At 35.1% G+C, this 25906-nt stretch overlaps 1 protein-coding gene across 3 annotated transcripts in view; it reads right to left on the bottom strand.

The window, feature by feature from the left end:
- The window catches only part of CFAP46 (cilia and flagella associated protein 46), a 78741-nt gene that overhangs the window by 4699 nt on the left and 48136 nt on the right, over positions 1-25906 (bottom strand). For 2 of the 3 annotated variants that reach the window (XM_030486342.1, XM_030486343.1), the window contains 23 exons: positions 25586-25715; positions 24521-24667; positions 22914-23114; positions 21296-21402; positions 20310-20492; positions 19376-19511; positions 18366-18554; positions 17433-17633; positions 16631-16765; positions 15509-15688; positions 14246-14413; positions 13728-13825; positions 12951-13030; positions 12365-12516; positions 10359-10480; positions 9862-9944; positions 8580-8744; positions 6717-6802; positions 6097-6157; positions 5970-6005; positions 5382-5484; positions 2812-2924; positions 340-421 (listed from right to left, as the gene is read on the bottom strand). In XM_030486342.1, the coding sequence (XP_030342202.1) occupies positions 340-421; positions 2812-2924; positions 5382-5484; positions 5970-6005; positions 6097-6157; positions 6717-6802; positions 8580-8744; positions 9862-9944; positions 10359-10480; positions 12365-12516; positions 12951-13030; positions 13728-13825; positions 14246-14413; positions 15509-15688; positions 16631-16765; positions 17433-17633; positions 18366-18554; positions 19376-19511; positions 20310-20492; positions 21296-21402; positions 22914-23114; positions 24521-24667; positions 25586-25715 (2958 nt within the window). The remainder of the gene's footprint in view (positions 1-339; positions 422-2811; positions 2925-5381; positions 5485-5969; positions 6006-6096; positions 6158-6716; positions 6803-8579; positions 8745-9861; positions 9945-10358; positions 10481-12364; positions 12517-12950; positions 13031-13727; positions 13826-14245; positions 14414-15508; positions 15689-16630; positions 16766-17432; positions 17634-18365; positions 18555-19375; positions 19512-20309; positions 20493-21295; positions 21403-22913; positions 23115-24520; positions 24668-25585; positions 25716-25906) is intronic. The other variant, XM_030486345.1, reaches the window with a different exon arrangement.

Here is a 25906-nt window from a genome sequence, read left to right on the forward strand (position 1 = left end):
TGTTTGGGGGAGGCGGGAAAGTAAAAAGTATTATTAAAAGGTATTAAAAAATAAAACCTCAGGAGGTTGTTTAAACACTCAGAGATCTGCATATTTACATCTGTAGATGTGTGTATAATCTATTTTGCACAAAATTAATTTTAACTCACACATTGTTGCATTGATTAAACAGCATTTTTAGAGAGGCGAACTTTTCCCTTAGGAACTCTTCCCTTAAGATATAAGCGCTTCTACTTGGAGAAGTAAATGAGAATATTTGTAACTCATAATTTTAACTTTACTTTGCAATAAAAATAATCTGCCTTGTTGTGAACTTTACAGAAATAAATTTTATTCTACCTTTTGTGGATATCAGAGTTTGTAATTCTTTGATGACTTTGCTTTGATCGCACCAGATCTAGAAGTATCATCAAATGGCATTCTGGAAAAAACAACATGTTATAGCAATGGTATTTGCACTAATAATAATGCTCAACATAATAAATATAAGTAAATCAGGCCTTTCATAAGTTAATGACTTTCTTAGGCACAGCCTAAATAAATAACACAAAATTTATATATTTCAGTCAAAATTGTCAACTATTACATAAAAAAACACTAATAAAGTCATCCTAATACTATCTGATGTAGCTTTGATATACTTTTCCACATTGTTTTGCAGATTTGTTTCTTATGCCACCTTACTACAACTAATAATGAAGTCCACATACCATCTTATTACAGGCTAATGTCCTATATAACTCAATCCTGTAGTTATAAAATCTTGTAAGAGTTTATGGTACGGAGGTATGGAGATGTTATCCACTATAGCTCCTCTATGGAAGTTAGGACCAAGTTACACCTCAAACATTCCTTATTTTCCTTAAAAGCCTCCAGTGAAATAACTTAGAATACTCTTAGAATTAAAAGCTTTCCCTACTGTTTGGTGTGCTGCAGCTTAGACCTGTTACTTTTTCTCCTAACCCAAACAGATGAGAAGCAAATTACCTTTCTGCTTGGAAAGCCTTTGACATACTTGAGAACTATTATCACGTCTCCCCTCCATATGTCGATCTTTCTTCCGAAAGTATGTTTTATATGTATATATACGTATGAGCGCACATACATATTTAGTAATAAAATTATGCACGCTAATCTGTGGTATAGCCCTCTGACCATTCTCAATGTTTTCCACCATTAACTTACTCTATTTGGTCAACATTCTTTTTCAGTTTACAACTTTGCAAAACTAAGTAGAGTGGGGAATCATTTCATATATCTTGCACATGACATTCCTGTATAGTTAACCATATACAGAGTTGCGGGTTTTTTCTCCCCCTAGCAATATGTTTAATTTGTGATGCACCTCTTGACTCTATTCTGTAATTCTGCCCCTTAAGCAGCCATTCCCTAACTTATTCATGTTTAACTGATAGTTTCTGCTTAAGCGTAACACCTCCCTCCAGACTTTTCCGAATTACCCTCTGCAAATTATCCCCATAAAACAAGGTTAATTTGCATTATAATCCTGCATTTCAGGAGCTGCTGAGCCACCTCATTCTCTTTCTCATACCCTGATTCAGCAATGCTACATTCTATTTCATCATGTAAATGACCAACAACAATATTTAATAATATTGGGTCCAGGTTAGAGCCTTCGGAAACCTCAGACATGGTTCACTGTTATTAACAAAAGTACTTTTAACATAAAGATTGGCTCTACAATAGATTCAAACTCAGCCTGCAAGACAACAGTAATTTTACCAGCTAACAAGTTGTGTAGGTGGTCAGAAAATAATACAATCCTTTGAGAACTAAAATCTATTAATTTCAAATTAGTTCATTCTCCATTAAAGGAAATAAGATGCACTGGAGAATTAATCCTGGCATATTTTAAGAGCAGGGCACAGGGTGAGGGTTAACAAGGAGCTCAGGAACGTTCCAAAAGTTGCCAGATCTGTAATTATCTGGTCTACAGACACCTGAACCTTCATGAGTGACCAATGTATGTAGGAAGATTTATTTCTTACTGATTTCCAGTAATATTTACATATGCATGTTTAAATCACTTTGAAAAATCAATGCATTCTGAAGAAACTTCCTGTTGCCTTGCAGGGCTTCACAATCTGATGTGTACTGTCCTTCTCCATTTTACATCTGAACATAATATAGCAGTACAGCAATTCAGCTACCCTGACAAATTCAGCACAGCTCCAAAGCTGAGCTTCCTCCAGATGTGTAAGGGGAACAGAAGCAGAAAGGAGGATTGTGAATCCAAAAAACTAGTCCTGAATCTAAGCCTTATGCTACAACACCTGAAAGACTAATTAGTCGTGAAGAATCAGAGAAAAAAAACCCCACCCTCCTCAGAGTCTACAAATGCTCCATAATATCAGAGTAATCATTCAGCATTAACCCAGTCTTGACAGACAATTCTGCTTTGCCTGAGTGGAGACTGAGGAATTTTGGAGAAGGGGTACTGCAGAGGTTGTTCTTCACAGTACAATACTTTGTTGCCAAATACTAAATTCCACAGAAAAGGAGAAGAGTTACTGGGAAAACCATCAGATAAAGACTCAATTTTTGGAACTTACGAAATTCTAACATTTGGAAGTCGAGAAGGACTAAACTTACTTGCGTGGGATAACAAGAAAGCTGTGCAACAGAATAAAATCTACATAACGCAAAGTTTTCTGGATTAAAACCCTGAATCTTGAAAAAAGCCCTTAACTGCCAACATCAATACCATGATAATGATACAGTATGAAATAAACACAACTGGGAGCAAAAGGTGGTGTAATTAAAAAATATTTTTAAGTTTGCTTATCTCACTTGGGATGTTCATAGCAACCAGTCTATTGAGTAAAATGTGAGACATGAATCTCTCCATTCCATAGAACAAAAATGCACTGCAGTTTGTCAGAAGCTGCTCCCATTCAGCTTGGCTGAAAGGAAGATAGATAGAAGAAAGAAAGGAAGTTACTTTTTTGGAACTATTTTACAAGAATATTTTTCAGAAATTATCCAGACCAAACACTTCAGTACTATTTACTCCAGAAATATTAATAAGAAAAGTCAGCATGCAACTCAAGGAGACAGACAAGACTGCAGAATTTTATGGAAAGTGCAGTAACTCCTATAGATTATTAGTAACAATTATTTTAATACAGAGGCATACTTACTAACATCTCTTAGTAAACAAGAGGCACAGTGTATTTTTAGATAAATACCAGAGTCTCGTAAAAACCCCCAATTCTACAGCTTTGAATAACAGCATTTAGCCTAACATTCAATGTGAGTATTCATGTATGCATCCATCAGGATATGAAAAAATTAGGTTTCAAAAAGAGATGCTAATAATCAGCTTTCTGGCAGCAAACCCCACGCAATTTGGTAGCAGGTAACAATCTTTGTAACTGTTATGAAGAAACACTATAATGATTTTACTTAAGCAGAGATTTCAGACTGATTAAACTAGCATTTATAAAGGAAGGTCCAGTGACGACTGCATTAACTCACAGGACTTGACCTCCTGAGATCCCTTTTATCCTTCTATTGCTACGATAATAGAATCATAGAATGGTTTGGGTTGGAAAGGACCTTAAGATCATCTAGTTCCAACCCCCCTGCCATGGGCAGGGACACCTCGCACTAAACTATGTTGCCTAAGGCTCTGTCCAACCTGGCCTTGAACACTGCCAGGGATGGAGCATCCACCACTTCTTTGGGCAACCCATTCCAGTGCCTCACCACCCTCACTGTAATGAACTTCTTCCTTATATCTAACCTGAACTTCCCCTGTTTTAGTTGAAATCCATTCCCCCTTGCTCTATCTCTACAGTCACTAATGATGTCCCTCTCTAGCATCCTTGTAGACCCCTTCAGATACTGGAAGCTGCTCTGAGGTCTCCACACAGCTTCTCTTCTCCAGGCTGAACAGCCCCAACTCTCTCAGCCTGTCTTCATACAGGAGGTGCTCCAGCTCGTTTATCATCCTTGTGGCCTCCTCTGGACTCGCTCCAACAGCTCCATGTCCTTCTTATGCTGAGGACACCAGAACTGCACACAGTGCTGCAAGTGGGGTCTCATGAGAGCAGAGTAGAGGGGCAGGATCACTTCCTTCGACCTGCTGGTCACACTGCTTTTGATGTAGCCTTCTTTAAGCTTCTTTTTTCCTTCTAAGTTTTCTCAGCAGTTCCTTATCCATCCATGGAGGCCTCCTGGCCTTCTTGCCCCATTTCTTTCTTGTCAGGACACAACACTCCTCAGCTTGGAGCAGGTGATCCTTGAATATCAACCAGCAGTCTTGGCCCCCCTGCCCTCTAGGGCTTTATCCCATGGAACCTTACTGAGCAGGTTCCTGAAGAGGCCAAAGTCTGCTCTCTTGAAGTCCAGGGCAGTGACCTTGCTGCGTGCCCTTCTCACTGTCCTGAGGATCTCAAACTCGACCATCTCGTGATCGCTGCAACCAAGGCTGCCCTGGAGCATCGCATTCCCCACCAGCCCCTCCCTGTTGGTGAGCACAAGGTCAAGCATGGCACCTCTCCTTGTCGGCTCCTCTATCACTTGCAAGAGGAAGTTGTCTTCCACACAATCGAGGAACCTCCTGGTTTGCTTGTGCTGGGCTGTACTGTCCCTCCGACTGATATCAGGATGCGTGAAGTCCCCCATGAGGACAAGGGCCTGCTAGTGTAAGGCTGCTCCTATCTGTCTATTGACAGCTTCATTCGCAGAGTCCTCCTGGTCAGGCGGTCTGTAGCAGATCCCCACAGTAATGTCCCCCATCACAGTTTTGCGTTTGACACTGACTCACAAGTTGTCTGTTGGCTCATCACCTGTCCCCAGGCATGAGTACTTAAAAGTAAAGTACTTCTATAAAGAATAAAGTGTGCTTATGAATAAACTCCATAAAATGGTATTAGTTTTATGATCAGATGTTTGAAATTGTAAACTGGGAGATGGACATTCACTATTTTGCTTCTGAAATGCGTGCTTCAGTCTGACAGCTGATTCAATGTGTGTGGAGATGCTATAAGTTTTAATACTGGGATTTAAAAACAGTTATGAACAAAGCCAGAAATTATATTTATGCTCACATATCATATTCATCACAGACTGCACCAGTAGAATTTTTGTCAAAATTGGATTATCTACACATAGATATGTAGCAACTCTGATGAAACCAATCTGGCTAAGTCACTTTGTGGCATGGTTTTTCAGATCCCTAAAATATTCTGTCTACAAACCTAAATATATGTTTGAGACAAAGACAATGGTTAACTATGCATTTATCAGCTCAGCAAAATATGACCTTATTTTATGACTGAAGCTTCTGGGTATAGGTACAATTTAAAAAAACAAACATGGAAAAAACATGAAAGCAGATATAGAATATTACAAACCTTGGAACGTGTATGTTGCCAATAAGTCCTTCCCACTGCCGTGTAAATGGGTCACGGTATTTTTCTAGGATTTCCTTTATTTTTAGGGAAGGACTTAAAGCTTCTGTAACACAGAATTTCATCATTATATGCTTACCATGCTACAAAGGATGTTAATATTAATTTCAGTAATTCTGAAATGACAATTCAGGGGTTTTTAGGCCATCAGGTCTTCAGTTCTTTGAAACCTAAGCCCGTCTTGTAATTCCCATTTGAAAGGTATATTTTACAGCTGACAAGGATCATTTGTAGACAGTTAAAGATTTTAAAAGCACAAACAAAAATTTCTAGATACCCTGAGGAAAGTGTAAAGTGTTGAAAACACCAGCACTGCTCCACCAGTTCTGCCCCAGAGGCTCAGAGAGGACTTAAGTCAATGGAGAAAATAACCAAGTTTCCAGTTTGCTAAGCAGGGCTAAGCAGTTCTGTGCTGATCAAAAGCTAAGGTTTTTTTGTCAGCAACCTGATGTCATGACTTCATTTTCTGTTACAAAAATTTCTAAATTCCATGAGTAGTTTGTGGAGAAAATATGATTTATTATAGATTACCTGCTTCTCTTCCTTCATTGTAGGGGTCCACAATATCTGATCAACAGTTAAGTGTAAACAGCACAGTGTAAACAACAAAAAAAGGAAGTTTAATGATACACTTAGCTAATGGTTTGTGAAAGGATACATTTAAAATTATTAGTATCAACAGGCAAGCAATTAGAGGGTAAATCACGAGTAACTGGAGCCTACAGTTAAAAAGAATACATATTCTATTACACATATAAGTCTCAATCAAATAGTAACCATCTTACATTCTTCGTGTCAAACAACTAACAAAAAGATGTTCTAAAGTTTTGAAGGTAGGACTAAAAGCAGCACAATACTCAATTGTCAATGGAAATTAAAAATATAAGCTATTCTGCATTATATACAATGCATATACTTACATATCTGTGTGCACATATATAGAGCTATATGCATGCATACATATATATTTTTAAAAACAAGTGCATACACTATATAAATATACTATATTGTTGGGGGAAGTATTTTAGTAACATTAAGCAACTTCCTTGGTGGGTTGTTAAATATGTGACATTTACACAAAGTACAATTTTTCAAAGAAACAACTCTGTCATTATTGCAAAATCAAGAAGAAACAAAATTCGTATGGAATGATGTGATATTTATTCCACTTCAGAATACTAGCATAAATAACAAGCTTCTATGCAAGCCACTTGTAGTTCTTTAACACTTTTTGCAGAAAAAGAAGAGCTATTTCTATTGAGTTTGTTTAAAACGTGCCAAGTTCACCGTTTTGATATTCTTTTTCTGATGAGCTTTTGGTTTTGTTTCTTTGGATATTCCAACATCTGATTTGACTTCAGACTCTGTGGAATTGAAAAGAACAGATTTTTTTTTTTTTTTTTTTAAGATATAGGCAGTTTTAGAAAATACAACTTTCCTGAAGCATTACTTGTGTTTGTGCTGATGCAATAACAATAACAGAATGAACTAGAAAAATAAAAATTAATTTCACACCACAGCAAGGAAAGGACATTCCCCAAACCCTCTTGCCCAAAAATAATGGTTTGAAAGTGGAAACCAAGCGAGAAATGCAATCCCCTAGACATGCAAATGCTTCATTACATTGCAGATTCAGGACAGAGTTGAACAGCAATTACCAAAGCACTTTCTAAGGCTACTGTCATATCTATTAATTGTTGATGTTACTGGAATAACTGAAGCTTCTGAGACACACAGAGATCGAAAGGAAAAAGACAGTTTCATATTTGAATCCGATTTTTTTATTTCTTTAAGGAATGTTTAAAAAGCACAGAAAACAGACTTATATTTCTCACTGTATCTACAACTATCACCCAAAGTACATGTCTCAGCCAGTTATCACTGGAGGGCACTGCAAGTTGGTGGAAGTTTGAGAGATGCATTATTGCTCATATGGCTAGTGCTTCTCTCCTCATTCAGTGCTACTTGCATAATTGCATGAACAGAGACATTTCAAGTCTGTTTCCTCTCATTTATCCACTTCTAAAATTGTAAGTTTTCACTTTAAAAATGGGAAAAACAGAAATGGAAAAAAAAACCAACCCCAACATATGTTCTAAACCTCCTATGTCTAACAGACCTGTACCAGTATATGAAGGTGTATTTAGACTAAAAACATTCTAACCACAGATTATTCACAATTCTTTCCCTTTACAATGTAGGGGTGAAATGGAAGAACAGAGGATGGATTATACGGAAGGCACTAAATATTACAGATATGAACACAATACAAGAACTTATCTGGAACAGAGTATTTTCATGGTACCGGGTGAGATTTTCTAAACTTAGCCTATTTTTTAGCTTAGGCCCACTAGTTTTAACAATTTTAGTTAAAATGTGTTTTTATCTATGTATGAGCAAAATGTGGCTTTGAATTTTTAACTTCAGTAATAGAAGGTATCTTTGATTTATGAAAAAAAAATGCTTAGTGCCTGGATTTATTACTCACTTTTAGAATAAGTTTTCAACAAGGTTATCAACTGTCCAACTACCTCACTTAACAAACTAATTTCACTGAAGAGCTCATATAGGGTGTGTCTGCAGTAATGAAAGTCCATACAGCCTGTGAGATATGATTTTGCTCATGCATACTATGGAATGTCCATAGTATGGACATTCAGTCCAGAATCACTGGACTGAAAAAACCCTGAGTCCTTAATGTAGTCTTAGCTATAGAGAGAGGAAGTAGCTCAATGATTAAACGTTTTTATGCTTGATATTTTGAGCAAAGTCTCACATTAACGTTAAAGAAAATTAACAGAAGTCTAAATTCTTCCTTCAGTTTTTTCAGTGCAGCTAAAAATAGCCTTAAAGAGTTTAAGACCATACTTGTATAACTGAAACTTTGCAAGCCATTTTAGGTTCCACAGAGTTTTACATAATTCTTTAATATATAAATGTTATTTTAAATTAGCTAGCACTGCAACTATGATCAGCCTGTACATTACTGAAATAAGTCTACTGTACTATCTATTCCATCTAATATACTGCAAACCTATTGCATGGGGCACTCTTCCAGCAAAATATAATACACCATTCATACTATTTAAATAATTTTGTTCACTGCATCAGTATGCTAACGCAAAGAGTGTTTAATAGTACCTGACTTAGCCAGATGTACTCGATTGTACAGAATCTGGAGAGAAAAATCTCTGGATACAGAACTTACTCCTCCTTCTTTAAAGATACTCAGAGCTTCCAAAGGCAATTCCATAAATAACGTATCTCCTAGTAATACCACACGTAATCTTAAGTCCACAGGTGTACCTGAAGAATGAGACAGAACATGACTGAGATTTAGTAGTTCTCAGTATGTATATAAATAATTGAAGTTAGATGTAAAACTTACATTTCTTCCAGCACCATTTTACAGCAGATTAAGCACATTATGCAAAAACATTTCCTTTAATACTGTTACTCCAAAGATGTTGTCAAGATTTTATGCATATGCACTTGTGAGCACTGATTATTAGAGGAAAAAATATCCTTGTATTAATAACCAACCATCTCAAATTGAAGTCCAGGTATATGCAATGCATTCAAGAAAATGATGTTTGGAAATGCAAAGTTGCCTTAGCAGTGTTTAGCTAAACAGTATAGCATTGTAAAGGAGCTCTTATCCAATACCAACTCTGTCTTTCTGCAGGAAACTTCTTTCTGTTACTCAGAAAAAAAGGGCTGAATATCATTATAAAAACATTTTCCTGTTCTAGAGAGAAACAAGAAATACATGGAAGACAAGTCAGTCTTTGCAGAACGACATAAGCGGTCAGATGCCAGATTGCAGAAAGGAACTCTTGCAGGTAAAAGCAAATGCAAATGTGTATATTTTTTCTGGTAATTTTTCACTGAGAAACTTCATTGCTCCCCACCATAAAGGAAAAAACTCATCCCCAAAGCAAGCCATGGACTTCATTGCCTCTTCTCTTGGAACACGTTTAGGGACAGATTCCAGCATCAGGCTTGTATCATTGCAAACAAAAAACCAAAAGATGCAAAAAAAACCCCCAATGTGAGAGTCCATAAGGTAAAAAGCAGGAATAGAAAAAACAAAGAGATCAACAGGCTTAAGAAAGTTCTTCCTTTTAGCCTTTCTCCTGAAAAGACTGGTTTGTTATAAAGCCATTCTATTTAGCTGTCTAAAGCCTGTATAATTTGGAATAATGTAAACACATGCAGAAGGACAGCTCCATCCACCATCTAAGTGATCTTTTGGAAGTATACTGAACTACTTGACCTGATACAGAAAATAAATGGACAAAACCATTGCTGAAGCCTTTTTCTTCTCCCTGGCTTCAAAAAGATTGAAATTAAAATGACAGGATTTTGTTATCTGTTCCTAGACACATATACATACATATATTGTACTCAAGAGAGCACATACCCCGTGTTGTGGAGTGTTTGGTGTCTTGATCTTTCACTTTCATTTTTCTTGATTCAGCTGCTGAAACTGGTGTGCTCTGTTCTCTGGGAAGAGGAATTACAGTGCAAATTTACCAGCACTAACTAAGTTTACTAACACGTATGTAAGTAAAAGTTTTCACAGGAAACAAACAAAACTGCTTCAATCTCAATGAAATTTTACATAAAGGATGTACTCCCTTTGGAGTTCCTGCCCTCTTTAACTAGTTAAATTATGATGTTTCATCCTGAACTCAATATTGCATAACTTAAACTGAAGAACAGTACCCATTAGAAATGGCCATTAGTCTATCATGGTTCAATCCTCTTAGTCTTGCATAACCTGCATATGTTGTTTTTCAAGATGTAAGAAATTCACTAAATGGGGTCTTTTCTTGCTGAAACCATTCTTGTATTTTCAGGACTTGAGTTACCATTTTATTTTCACAGATGATGATAAAACAAGTCTAAATGGCTTACCTGACATCAGAAAAATCAACATGAGACAGCACTGGCTTCAGATATTCTTCCATCATTTCTAATATTTCAGAGAAATCTGATGTCAAACCATGTCCATTATCACGTATTTTCTCTGTTGGAGTCTATCACACACATTGCAACAAAAAATAGAATACTTACAAAATGCTAGTTAACATAAGGATCGAGGGTGTATTATGTTAAATCAGAGGCTAATGAACCATCATGAAATGGAAAATATAAATATAGAAAGTCAGCTTCAAAACTACCTTACTTCAAAACATCACTCCTATCAGCATTTTGCAAAATATTCTAACATAGGAAGCAGTACAAGATGTCAATATTTATTATTTAAGTGACCAACATACTTCTGTGAATTCAATGGGGAATGGCAGGCAAGTCCAGCAGAAAGAAAAGATACTCCATAGCGGGACTCCAAATAATGGGAAGAAATTGTGAAAGCACAACTTTGAGAAGTAAACAGAAACTGCAAAATGAATGTAGGAGAAGCAAATGAAAGTGCATGGAGAGATCAGTGGAGCCCATTTTAGAAAAAAATAAAGAGAATGAAGAAAATAGGTAAGGAGAGGATAGAATCATGTAGGAGAAGATGACACAAAAAGCCTTAAGCTTCCAGAAGCCAATAGAGATGGACACAAAAACGCTAACTGGAAAAATGAGTGCAACTAAATGGCAAAGAATGTTGGTGCTAACGAATGGACTTCTCACCCACAGCTCTGTTTGTGTGACTCTGGGCAGGTTGCATGCATAATTATTGAAAGTTTTAATGCACAAGCACTTTAAAAACCTAAACCAATTCCTTTTATTTTTGTGTGTGTGTGTCTTTTCTACCTGGCTTTATCTTATCACCTTTTTCTTTACTTATGCAACTGCAGCAATCTTTACATAACTTGACATTGCAAAAAAGGCTGCGCATACAGAAGAGAAGAAGTGATCATTCAACCATCTGTAGTAATTGTTTTTTAACTGAAAGAAGCTAACATGATGAATAGAAGAGAATTATAGTTCAAGAATCAGATGTGTCAAAGTTGTAGGACTAAAGCAATCAAAACTTGAGCAGAAAATTTAATATTATCTGTACTTTTTACCTTTATATTAAAGGTGGAAATAGGTCTATACCAGTTTTTGTTCATATGTTATATTAACAGTGAATTTTGATTGATATTGAAAAACTTACATTTTATCTAATGAGGCCAAAATTAAAGTAAATGAGAATGCTAGGGTGTAGACTTGCACATTTCATGTGCAGAAAACTTTCTGTTACCTTACAGCTTAAAAGTTTATGTGAAAGTCACAGGCTTTTCCAGTGCGCCTTTATGCTATACAACTTGTGTTCACTGACTGTGGAAAACAATGTCCTTATAGAACTGAGCCTTCTTGCAGCAACTGAAAGCTTTATCAATTAGAATTTAAGAGTGTTAATAGCTACAAACTTGGAATTCTTGGAATTCCAATGAGGTGTGTCTTTGAAGCAAAATTTTGTGACTAACATTTGGATCAACTTGTCCAAATAAACAGCTGTGCTGCAAAAGATATTGTGTGCTGTAGGAAGAAACTTTTCTGTGTTGAAAATCAGTAATAAATCTCCGGCTAAGATAGTTTTATTTTGATTAAAGGGTCGAGATCTGTGATCTCACTTGTTTTCTTGGGACAGCGGGGCCTTCATGTGCTATGAAAGGCAATATACATTTGAAATGCAAAAACTTGGAGGTACAGCACATTTTCAAGTAAATTGATCTCAATTGCCTCAATTTTCAATTCTGATAAACTATGGAACATTTCGAAGCTGCTGAATGACAGTGAAAACAGAAACAGAATAACACAGTAAGACTAAATTTTGAAGCAGAGTACACAGCATTTAGCAACTATGAAGAGCAGGGACGTTACACTTGGAATAAACTGAAAGTTGTGCATAAAGAGTGCTTACAATAGCTTTTTAATACATGTTTTTCACCCTTTTTTAAATATAAGATAATCAAATATATTACCACATCTGTTTTGGAGACACAGCTTTGCAAGTTTTGAATGAAAGTCTGTTTAACAGAAGTCTTCACCCTTCGCTGCTTGTAAAGACGCACTTTCTCCAACAAAATACAAAATACATCAGGATTCACAGGAAATCGATAAACTTTCGCTTGCACTATTTTGAAAGGAGGATAACACCATCTTAATGCTCCTTCTGAGACATCATATTTGTACTTGAAGAAATGATTGTACAGAGACCGTTAAGTTTCTAAACCCATGATATTCTTTGAAAACTAAATAACTGTGCTTACATATATATATTTAGCACAAAATGCAGAAATATACAATGAAAAAAATCTCTACAATTATTTATCTATAACAACTTTAGCCTTCAAATAGAAACAAAAATTCTGTAAATTGTGACTAGATACATTATATCTGATAATGAAACACATCTATTTAGGTATTTACTTTCCTCTGGTATTAAGAGTTACAATTATTTTAAAAATTATTGTAAAATTTGACTAACAACTGCAACAGTGAAAGATCTGAGCCTTCTCATAACATCAGCACAATGATTTTTATCTGTTAAACATAAGAGACACTTACCCATTGGCTGAGTGGGTTTTCCTCTTTGCTGTGCAGTACTTACTTTTGGCACCTCAATCAATGAGCTGTACAAATGTGATCTATGGAAAGCAGAAAACTGCTGAGTAGATTATTTACTGTTCAGCTTGTTTACATGAAGCAAATTTATTAGACGAGTAATTATCACCCTCTAATTTAATGTGCCCACAAATTTGCTCACAATGCAATATTTACCCGTACCTGGGGGTGCAAAACCCTGAAAAATCTGACTGGAACAAACTGAGTCCTATAAGGAAAGTTCTTTCATTGCTATACATCCATAAAGGTAGATTTTTATTTGTTCCATGACAACTGCTTAAGGCTTTTCACAATTGGTGAAGGTCCTCATAGTCAGGTGCTATAGCTCAGTTTATGAGTAGTCGCTAACTAGGCTGCAGTAATGAGATTGCTTGTGGCTTTATAAAGCTAAATAAAACCGCTCCTGACATTTTCAGGAGCATAAGCAATAAGAGCTGGAAACTCAACAGAATTTAGAGAGATACCAAGAATGCCCTGAAACCTTTCAAGTGATCTCTGGAGATTTAAGAGATAATTAGGGAAATCAAAAGTACAGAAAAACATACTGCTTTGAGCTGCAGATACATTTATTTAGATATTAATTTGTTCACTATCCTAAAATTTAAGTTCAGCAAAATTAGAAGTTAAAAAGCAACAAACAACCAAAATAGTGATTATCTACAGGTAAAAAGATTGCATTTGTAACAAACAACGCTAAACAAAAATGGTGAAATTTTATACCTGTCTTCTGAATGCTGGAGAATAATTATGTAGAAATTAGATGGCAATTTTTCCATTATATTAAAATGTTCAACAGGAATACAGAGATTTCTCCATGCCTGAACAATAATTCAAAAGCAGCATTATTTTCATAGGTTTTATAAACCCCAGCCTCAGTTATTATTTGTCAGTGATGACACTTCTAGGAAAAAAGGTGCTAATATTTGAAATCATAAAAAACCCCAACCAAACAACCAAAAATAAAACCAAACCCAAAACAAACCAAAAACCCCCACTCGGCAGATGTGCCAGGACAGGAGGCTCTGTCCAAACAAGAAACACTTTGTCACTGTGAGAGCGATCGAGCACTGGCACAGGTTGTGGAATCTCCACCCTCGGAGATATTCAGAAGCTGTCTGGACATATATCTGTGTATGTGTGTATATATATCTATGTATACACACATATATGTTTCCCTGTGCATATTTATGTAACATACATATAAACCCCTTAATAAGTAGCACATCTCAAGGAGTTACCACTGAAGTAGCAGTCAGTTGCTGTTCCACACGTTTTAGAAGATCACTCATGTTTCTGGTTTGTTTTAAATGATTCTGAAGATGCAATAATGCTGCCAGCTGAGAGCTGCTGGTGTTACATGTAGCTGTTAGAAGGATATTCTTCATCGTCATAGACACCGAACAACTCTGTAAAATGTTTGTATTTGTTTATTTCCCCCCCAAAAAATAAACATATATCATCTATGTTATAATGTATAAATATATGCTAAAGAAAAACTCTCTTGCTTGAAAGGTGAGATGGATTAGCAAAAGTCTGCTAGGTCTTTTTTACAAGCTAATGTAAACAGTCTGGCAATAACTTATGAAGATTTCTTAAAAATGAGTAGCTAGAATTTACTACTTTGTCTACATTTGACACCTGTGCTCCTGCATTTAGTCATCTAAGGTTTTCCTGGGAAGGTAAATGCCTGTATTCTGAACTTAGCCTTTCAAATAAGTTGAGTCTTTCCTACGTTTCTGTGCCTTTTACTATATAACCATCACATCACACGTTTTAACAGACTTCCTGCGAAAAGCAATATAAAGTCTTTATATCCTTTTCTTTCAGCAAACACAACAATCCTATCCTTGGAAACAATGCTTGCTAACAGCCACGCTTTTTTTTTCTTTTTCCTTTTAACGCAATTGCCGCATTAAAAAGCAATGAAATTCGGCTTGACCTAATCGAAACTTCCAAAGGGAGCTTAATATTGACGTCCAGTGACATTTTCAACTTTTTTATTTTTTCAATACAAGCTTTCTGGGCAGGAGAGTAGCTGAATTAGCAGATTTTTTTGCCCAGTAAAAGAAATGACTACTCACAATTTTGGTGCCTTGATACGCATTCCACTTACGGTTTGCAGTCATACTTCTTAGCGAATGAGCTAAATAGAGTGATACTACATGGTGTACTGCAGCAGTAGTATTTTGTGGTAATGTCTACCTTAGCTAATCACATTACAGTAATTTATTCATATTAAAATCTTTTCATGTATGCAATCATCAAGGAAAAAATCAAGTCACACTCAACAGGTAATAGAACTGTTAAAAAGCCACTGATCATCTGGACATCTGGAAGTCAGCAAGCATATCATATCTTTGAATGCCTGTATTACTCACTAGTATCCATACAGTGTGTTCTGTATGACCAATTTTCAGGTTACATGAACAGACATTTTTACTTATGTAGCTTAAACCACCCTTTTTATACTGGAAAGAAGCACAATACATCAGCTGCATTACCTGATGAAGTGCCAAAAACTGGCTAGATGAAACTGGATCAAACTGCTGAAAGCATTCAATCATTTCAAAACTAGCAGTAGCCAGTACATCAGTAATATCATGATTGAATGCAGTACCCATACACTGTAGCAAAGCTTCACTGGATTGAGAAAGGTATTTCTGAGCCAACCCATGTTCCTTCTAGATGATGAAAAGAAAAAGCTTTAATTAAAATATGTATTTATATTAAATATTTGTTATACGTAGACAGATTACTAGTGTGTTAGAAGATTATCCCTTTTTCGTGACTAATTCTAATGCTTTTTCTCCTTTTTAAGGCATTTATTTAATATATGATCAAAATAGGCAAATACAGATTAAATATTTAGCAGACACCGTCTGTTATACAATATTAAAAAAAAATGTTTTACTAAGACACTTTTTTTAATATAAAACATGTACTTTGCAGAACAGTATTTTAAATCCAGGCAGTATGACCCATTCAGAATGAAGGAATTTTCTGTCAATTCTCAGTACAGATGTTTCCATTAACAGTTAAATATATTTAATATAAATAAACCCACAAATCTCTTACCTCATGCATTTATTTACTAGCAACACAAACCGAACATTCCCAATTCCTGCTGTGCTTTGAACTGCAGTAGTTAACAGATATCAGCTCATATACAATGTAACTTAAATTATGGAAGCAATTTACAAATGTTTCGTGAGAGAAGTTACTTCTGTGTTTGTTCCCAGTCTGCAAGATGTTATGCTCCCTTAGAAAGGCATGTCTGTGAAGCAGAATGCAAGCCGACTGTTCATCTTGTCCTGACTACTACATGCTTGATCAGTGGGAAATTACTGAAGGAGAAATTATTTCTGTCTGGGAGCAACTGGGAAAGCTCAATGAGGAGCTCCCACAGCATGTACTGAGGGGCAGAATGGAGATACACAGCAAAGTTGTGATAGAAAGGTGGGGTTTTGGGGGGCTGTTTTGAAGGCTTTTTTCTTTTGTAAGGTCAAATGTATGTTACAAACATTTCCATTATCAGTTCAAACAGAACTGATAAATTAAGGTGACTACTATTCCATAAAAGATGAAGCACTCCAATTGTAATGCAAGCACATTCACTAATATACCTTTAACTTCTGTATTTTCCTCTTATACTTCTCATATTGACATTGATTAGTTGGTAAACTGCTGTCAGTCACTTCCTGTTCACTGCACACTGCTGAAGTCAAGGAAGTTTTTGCCATGTCTGATTTAACTTCTTCCTACTCATCACAGTATCAAAAAAGAATAATTAATCATTCCATTAAGTATGGCTGGCTTAATTTCTGTTGTGAAAGTCTAGGTGAAAATGGAACTCATCTTAAAAGAAATAATCTCACTATATAATCCCTTTATGGTGAGAGGTTTAGCAATATCATCAGGCATCAAAAATGTTTAATATGTTCTGATGACAATATGACTAACAGAAACTTAAAAGGCCCCCCACACAACCTCTAAGAATTTTATTTTCCAATATTTTTCTCAGTTAGTTTTTTCTGAACACTTTATCATTGAATTTGTAACAACTGAACTTCCCTTTTCTTACATAGTGTTTTTACTACAACAAAAAAGGAACTTAAAAGTCTGAGCTTTTAACCAACCGTAGCCCTTTAAGACATTCAAGGACTATTTTCATTTCTTTTTTGAAAATACTGTAATTAGCACATTTCAGGAACAAATCAAAAAATTGCTTATGAGAGGCTGGCAGGTAGGCAGAAGCATTGTTCTGAAATTACATGGTTCAGTATACATTTTATTATGGCTTGCATGCAGTATGTAAAATCTAGCTCTAAATAGAGAGTTGCGTTATACAAATGTGTATAGAAAAAATATTGTGGCAGACAAACTTTACACATAGGAATGAATTTGAATGCAGGAAAAAATGCATACCATAACATTTGGCTTCCAGTAAATCTCTGAATGTACAGGATCTACGCTTATGGCAAGTAAATGAAGAGTTTTTCCAGTGAGATACAGGCACTTGGATTTGATGTCAGGACAGCCTTTACAAAGATTCTGCACATTTGCTAGCTGAGCCAGTGCAATATGGCCCACAGCGCCTTCCATACGCTTCCAGTCCTGGTAAAATACCTATTTGTGTTTATTTGCTCATATATACCCACACATAGAGAAACATGCTTCTTAAAAACAGGTAACACATATATTTACATACAAACACATTTGTTAAATGCGATCACACTTTTAACTATAAATGAGTTGTCTTTAACAGATACACAAATTCATGAACAATTGATAAAAAAAAAGTACACTGTAACATCCATAAGCAAACAACAATCAGTGCTGAGGAAAACATGGGATAAGGGGAAGGTACTGTGAAGAACGGTGGGATACTGAGCTTTCCTGTAATAGAATTTCCTATTGCCATTGTCAGAGACAGAATAATGGGCAAGAATTACTGCTCTGTTTCAGGGGGATATGTCTGATGTTTTTATTCATCATCTCAGGCAGTTCTGTTTGAAATCAACTGTTTTAAAAAGAAGAGACAATAACGAAAAAAACCCCCAACAATCAATTGTAAAGCCTCAAGTAATTTCCCTGCTACTCCTAGTGGTTTTTAAGTCTCTGCATTTGAGAAACAAAATCATTCTGAAAAAACAAAACAAAACAAAACCAAAAGAAACCCAATAAACCATCCCCAAGGCATAAACATCACACATGAAATTTTTTTTGCTGCAAAACTACATGAATAACCTGGGGACCCATTTCCTCAGTAGTGGAAGAAGTTCTGTTACACAAAAAATCCCTGGGAAACTTTTTAATACCTTTTATATGCAAATCATAGGACTAAATATTTTTTATTACCTGTTCTATTGGATCATCTTCAATAGTTCCCCTGATGAATGCCTCCACTATTTCATGAGGTGATGCTTCTTCCACTTTTTTAAGCCTTTTCTTAGTAATAACAAGATGAAAAATATCCAAAAGAATCTCTACAAGATTTATTTTCCTGTTCGCTAGTTGCCTCATTAATGGGATACTAATACTGGTAGTCTGAAATACAAAAGAAAGGGAAGTAGAATTCTAATTTCAAATATTTTTGCAGCTTTACCTGATAAGTTAGAATGTTGTATTTCTTTTAACTAAAGAAGCAAACATATCAACAATATCATTTCAACAGATCAGAGATATTGCTATGAAGATATTTAAGTAATTTAAAAGATAAAGTTCAATGTCAAATATATTTTAAAGCAATCAAAGTAGCTGCATAGAAGAAGAGCGGCTGGGTTTTTGCTTTTCACATTTTATGAAGCTGGTACAAATATCTAAATCCAAACGAATTACAAATGTGTGCATAAACCCAGAATTTTAATATTAATGGTTTTGGTAGCTGCACAAAAATACTTGCTTCTTAAAAAAGGCAAGGCAGAAAATAAAGCTGGATGCTAGAGTATGATAACGGCACACACTAGCAAAGTGGACTGCAGGCTTTCACTACCTAAAATACACTATTTTGAAGACAGGATTTCTTCATTTACATAATGTTCTGTGTAATCTTCTTTTCCTTCTCAGAAATGAACACTTTATTGTGGAGAACTTTAAGGTTGTGAAGGTATTTAGCGAATCAAAAATATCTCCAAGTCCAGACTTTTTCTTTTGTAAATATTAGATAAATTTTAGAATTAGATAAAATTGACAAAGACCAAACAAATCCTCTCATTTCTGCTTTGCAATGTTTCCTATAGTCAAACAATGCCTACCATTACAGAGAGATAATCTCATTTGGGGCTTCCAGGAATTATCCCAAAAGGAGTGAATGTACAACTCAATACAATCCGTCTTCCATGAGCAGGAATGGGAAAAAAAAAGCCTACCTCATGAACTGCAAATAAGCTCCAAACATCATGAAACACTTCCTCAGTTCTGGATACTGCCCTCTGAGCTAAGTTGTAAGCATCTAGATAGTGACTATGTATTTTTAGTTCATTTCTTTTCTGCTTGGCAATCACCCTGAGAAAAACCCAAACAAAACACCAAAAGAACTAATTTAAGAAAGTGTTTATTTTTATGTTATCAACACTACTGAACATACATACTAAAATAGTTAGATTAATAAATGAAATAGATTAGTTAATACATAAAATAGATTCATTTTGTACATGTGTGTTCTAAATGTTCAAATAGGAAAAGTGAATGATCACACACTATTTTCTCAAGGTCTTACTCTTGGAACACTACTGCTGCAATGCAAGAAGATGCCAAGACATAAAGAGAAGAAAGGTGGATAATGTTGTAGAGTACACATTCCCCAGGAACAAAACAGCAGAATCGCCAAGTACAAAACAGCTCAGTCATTTTAAGGGGACATCGTGGAATCAGCTGGGAGTCAAGGCACACTGTGGTTTGCACTTTTGCCATTACAGCAATTTCTAGAGAAACATTTCAACAGTAAGGATTGTAAAAGCCTATAAATATTTGAGAATGATTAGTATAGCTGCCAAAATGCCTTATGAACGGGAAGACAAAAAGCTGACATGGAGACTTTGATACTTTGGTTTGACTTCAAAAACACTACAAAAATCACTAGTACCTTGTAAGATGAACTCTGCCTCCAGTGAAAAGAATTTTGCATTCTACAGTATTTTTCTGAATACAAAATACATCAGGAATGCAAATAGATGTATAACACTAAGATGTAAAACCTGACAATATTATCTGCTCTTCTCCGTCTTTAATTAGACTATAAAAAGTAAACAGTACATTTTGTGGATAGTTAAATAAAATTTTTCAGCAGAAATAGAATCTTACCTGTGAATATTTGCACACTGTAGCAGTATCTCAGCACTGCAGATTTTATGCCCATAATGACTAAAGTCCTTCTCAATTTGAACTAATTTCCTGTAAGATTCCCGTAGCGTATGTGGCAACTGACAAGACTCATCATTAATTGTCATACAATCTTGGGCACAATGTATCTCAAGAAGTGTTTTCCTGGGAATAAAAATCAGATACAAGACAGCAGTCAGAAAGCACAGGCTGTGTTTGAAAACAGACATATTTCTCTCTCTGCTCTCATTTAAATTACAAGAAATCTAGAAAAAGCCTCTTCACTCTTTAAATCTGTGGTCTACAAATCACAATAGGTCCTTAAAAAAAAATCAAAATATTATATTTTCATATTCAAATTTAGGTGCCACTTGTTCCATGTATCTAATTATTCAATCTGCCTAGGCCTAACCAGTCTTCTAACTGTAGTTGAACCGAGAAGACTGTTAGTCCTCCCATTCTAATCCAAAAGTTTCTGGAAACTTTTCTGGACAGAGAACAAAGTGTAAATGTTACATAATTCTCTCCTCTTACAAACATATTTTAAGTTCTCTGTGCTTGGATTTCAATGTAACCAAAAGACTTCTTGGATCACAGTGAAGAGACAAGTAAGTCAATACTGCAGACTACAGTAGTGTTGTGGGAATATCTGTGTTCAAATAGATACCTCTGCATAGGCAAATGTATCTTGCTCCTTTGGGTAACCTACACCACAAACCATGCACAGTAGGTTGTGGTATCTGAACTAGCTTACTATTTTAACAGGTGGTAGTGCTACAGGAATGAAGGAATTGAAAGGAAATTTAAATTAAAAAATACCAAAACCTTATAAATTACTTAGAAGAAAAATATTTGAGAATCCACAGACTGTACCATACTAAAATAAAGATGAACGGTAAAAATCACCATATACGTACAATGTAGCTGCAAAGTAGAAGCTGGGCATAATTTAATGAAAAGACAGTTACCTGGCTTCAAGGGATGTAATTATAAAACTCAACTCTGATTGTCTGTTAGGTCTCTTCAGTAAAGTAGATCTGAGTACATTTACAGTGTGTCCCAGTATCTCACAAGCCTGCAGGTAATACCAGAAGTCTCATAATTCTATTTTAAATGTCTGTGTATAATATCAATACCAGTAATTCATTTTGAAAGCTTAAATTTTGTGCAGAACATGTTTTTTTCCCTAGTATTCCCCAAGATGGCTGATTTTTGACAACTGCGTATAAGTTTAGAAAGTATGACTTCTGATCACATTCAGATATTTTGATGATTAAGTGAATGAAGCACATACACACAAGGAGAGAAGATGGAGCCAGACTCATCTTAGAGGTACATAGCAAAAGAACGAGAGATAACAAACCCCACTTGAAAAAGGGGAATTCTACCACTCTCATGGTAATTTTTTTTAGGGAATAACAATGGCCCAGAAAGGTTGTGGAATCTCCATTTTTAGAGATTTGAAAAATGGCAATATAGGGCCCAGAGCAACTTGATTCAGCAGTAAGGTCAGATTTCATTTCTAATTTACTTCTCCTTTGCTGGGGTTAGGCCAGATGACCTCCAGCCTAAATAGTTACTTAATTCTGTATGTCACAGGCATCTTCTTAGGAACAGATTCCTGCATCCTTACCTACATATTAATCCACCAGCAAACATTACATTATTAGAGTTTTGCAAGCTGGGGATGTAAAAGAAGTCTTAAACTAATAGTTTTGAATGAAAAAGTCCTTAGATGATGCTCCAAACTTCATCTACAGATTCATCCTCATCAAAAAATTCTCCTGCTGCAGTCATGTTAATCAGATTATATAGAGGAATAAAAAACCCCACCTCACGCATTTCATTAATAGGTTTACTGGCAAAAACTTAGTAAGTACTCTCACTGGTAATCAGATATTTTGTCCTTCAACAACTGTAAATGTGAATTGAACCCAAACCAAAATCATCCCTATACACAAAACAGACTCGCACAGATTACCAGTAAAGGACAGATCATTTCAGACACAATAAGATTACATTTACACTGAAACTCATGAAAGTTAAAGGTTGCACAGTGGATGTATATTTTAATGTTAACGGTTAAATAGGAAATGTTTTTAAATAAATATATGCATTATACTTACAGCAGTATCTGTCAGTCTAGAAATAATATTTATAAAACTATTCGAAATATTTGAAAAGGAAATGCATACTAAGAAATAATAATGAAAGTTATATTCTGTATTCGATATGGAAAATATATTCATCTGTGTTAACAGAATTGTCTGAGTACAAAAGCATTCTAACCAAGAGTATCAGATCTCTGGGATTTAGTTACACATACTAGACTACAATTGCTCTTTCAATAGAAGGACATACAGCTTATAATGAAAACATCCTAAACTTCTGAGGGTAAAATCTCATTCCTACTGGCCTGCATTTGTTTGGAATCTGTAATTAATGTTTGTTGAATGCACAACAGAGAAAACATTAACTGCATTTAACACTTTTACTTCTATTGAAATGCAATGGTGACAACATTTCTCTTTACTGAAAGAGAAACACCAGTGCTGAAAAAAAGCACCAAAACCAGAAGTTCCTTACCATGCTCTGTTTTCCTTCCCCATCTTCCTCTAGAATTGCTTCTATTAGACTAAGAGTACTGTTGTACCAAAACTGTTCATCTCCTCCTAGAAGCTGTGCTTTCTCAAGGAGTGCTTTAGCTTGTCTGTGGTTTTTTTCCAGGTTAGCCAATACAGCAAGTAAGTACAAGCACCTTGACACATCATACAGGGCCCTCAATTCCTAGGAAGAAAGACACATGACCTATATACAAAAGATCCACTACAGCTATTCATAGTTACTTCTATCATATTTTAGAGTAAACTTACGAAGAGACACAGAAATAAGAAGCAAATTGTACTTCCTCAATTACCTGCAGAATTTCTTGTTATGGCTTACATTACTTAAAAAAAAAAAAAAAATCTACTTTATATCAAGAACTTAAAACCTTCAAATAGACTTTATATTTCTTCTATCCCACAAGCAAAAAAAGCTGTTTTTCTGCTATTATTTAGTATGTATATATCTGCTGTCATTTGTAAGTGTCTGAAGAAGAAATGTGGTGATGAAAAATTTTTTAGTGAACTGGGATCTAGATACACAGAGCTCCAGCAAATTTACAGTGCTACTTTATGCTAGTTATAAACTATATACTGGTAGTATACAAGAGACAAATGTAGTGTACAGTATAGATTGTATACTAGCATACAGACACACAAGATACTAGTAAGAAATTGAATCATTAAAATTATTGTTCTCCCTAATGTCTTTTGAACTTTTTTCAATGTACAATACTAAATTAATGCTTTAATAAGAGACAGATATTATTAATGACTATATTATTAATTTACTATTATTCAGAGTATTCATGCTTCATGCTAAATAATCATAGATAGTTTTTATTTACATGAGAATAATTATTGTGGAATAAAAGGATAACAATTACGATTTTTTTAGAAGTACAGGATTTATTGCAATAATTGTGTTTCAGTAACCCATATAACCAAGAAGAGAGCTATAATGGAGGACAGTAGATATAGGAAGAATATCTTTAATGTAAATCCTTCATATAGGAAGAATATCTTTAATGTAAACCCTTCATAACAATGAGATGATGTGGATTTGTTTGGTGGAACATATGGACACTTATTTAGATCTGCCAGAATTCTCAGTCATAGTTTCAGCGTCAGTGTCCGTGTCCATTTATCAAAACACAGTTAGCAGTAAAAGAGTAATGAAATTCAAAATTATATAACTAGACTGTCAAATGATCAAAATGTTGAGAGGCTGGAACTAAATGCTTTCTCTCTCATGAGCAAGTCTTAAATGTCCCAAAACTATTTTTAAAAACAAGGTTTGGGTATACATACATCTACCAAGGTCACTGCAAAGCAGACAGAGATGTTGACACCACTTCACAAGTTGAAATAATCTTCAGACAATTCCCATAAAGTTGGCCTTAAATGCCATGTATTTAAATGTATGCATTAGATAAGTTGAAACTCAAATGACAGAGGGTTGGGGTTGGGAAAGGGGTAAGGTTTGATAATTGCAATTTGACTATTATTATGAGGAATGACTGCATCAAAATGAATATTTTTTCTACATATTTTAGTCATGTTTCTTTTCCTATTTTATTTCTGATATACCTGTGTTGCAGCATGGGCCTCTGAAAGCAGAAGTCTTGCTGGTTGATACAAGCCTAGCTGGATTAGTACTTCAGCTTTTTCTATCCATAAATAAGGGAAAGAAAGCGCACTCAGCCCTTTTCCTGTTGCCTCATTTAACTGAAAAACCTGAAAAAAAGAAGTATTACACCTTCATAAGTTTCAAAACTAAACTAGATTGGTTATAAATGGTTATTACCTATCAAATCAATTCTTGATATACCCCACAGTCCAGTTCTATTTTCCAACTTTGAAATTCAACCTTGTATTACAGGAAAAACAGGTTTACTTTGAGATTTGGATTTTATTAGTTGAATGCCTTTTGAGGATTATAGGTATATACTATTAAAACTAATTTTAGAACACATGAACTGCTTCAGACCTGCTACTGTCATGAAGATGTTGATTCTTGGTAATAACTAAACCAAAAAACTATTGGAAGAGCTAAAAAAGGTGACATGAGGGGGATTAGTAATCAGAAAAGGATACTGTACATGCACGAGAACAGAAAAAATATACAAAGATGATGTGATAAAAGCAAGGACCGAATTGCCATAATAAAGAGGAAAGTGGAGATAACCTTGAGAAATATCAGTAAGGCAGTTATCTTCCTAAAGAAGAGACAGAAAAGACAGAGCTGAAATATTTGCATGCCTTTAAAACAATGTGTCTGAGGGAAGAAAACAGTATGCAGTGATATAATGGAGAGAGGAAGAAGAGAAAACTGATACCAATAGTGAATACAATGCTTTTTCACTTCTCAGTCTTTCCACTGACTTGCACTAGTCCCAAATTCCATTTGTAGAAATGTAGTTTTATTTTATATGAATACAGATTCTATTCTTGTTCCACAATACAAAAACTATGCCAGGCAAACCTTGCTCACATTCAGCTGGTGCCTGCCAGCAGAATTTAACTAGTATGCAGTTTAAACTTCTTGTGTTCGTGTATTTCTCAAGTATGAAATTTATAAAAACAAATTAGCAAGTATATGAAAATAAAGAGTGAAGCATAATTTATTAAAGGAACTGGAGTAGAAAGAAAAACCTTTTCACTTGAAGTAAGGATATTGTCATTCCTTCTACCATTCTGCTGAGCGTTTTCAAGAAATGTTTCTTTTTCTTCTGTCATAGTATGTACATTTTTTTCTTTTTTCAGTGCAATCTCTTGCCTACACCTAAAGCACAAGAAACAAAAAGTAAATTCAAGTATATTTCAGAAGTATTTCATAATGAAGTATTAGTGTGTCAGGCATCTTCACCAAACACTCTCTGTGGATAGATACAAGCCAATCATGCACAGAATTTTAGGGCACAGCTAATACACCAAATTTGTATTAAGACATCATGGGGTTTAATTTTCTTTTCC

Source organism: Strigops habroptila, chromosome 5 (genome assembly GCF_004027225.2).
Source record: "Strigops habroptila isolate Jane chromosome 5, bStrHab1.2.pri, whole genome shotgun sequence".
In the NCBI taxonomy this organism is placed as follows: Eukaryota; Metazoa; Chordata; class Aves; order Psittaciformes; family Psittacidae; genus Strigops; species Strigops habroptila.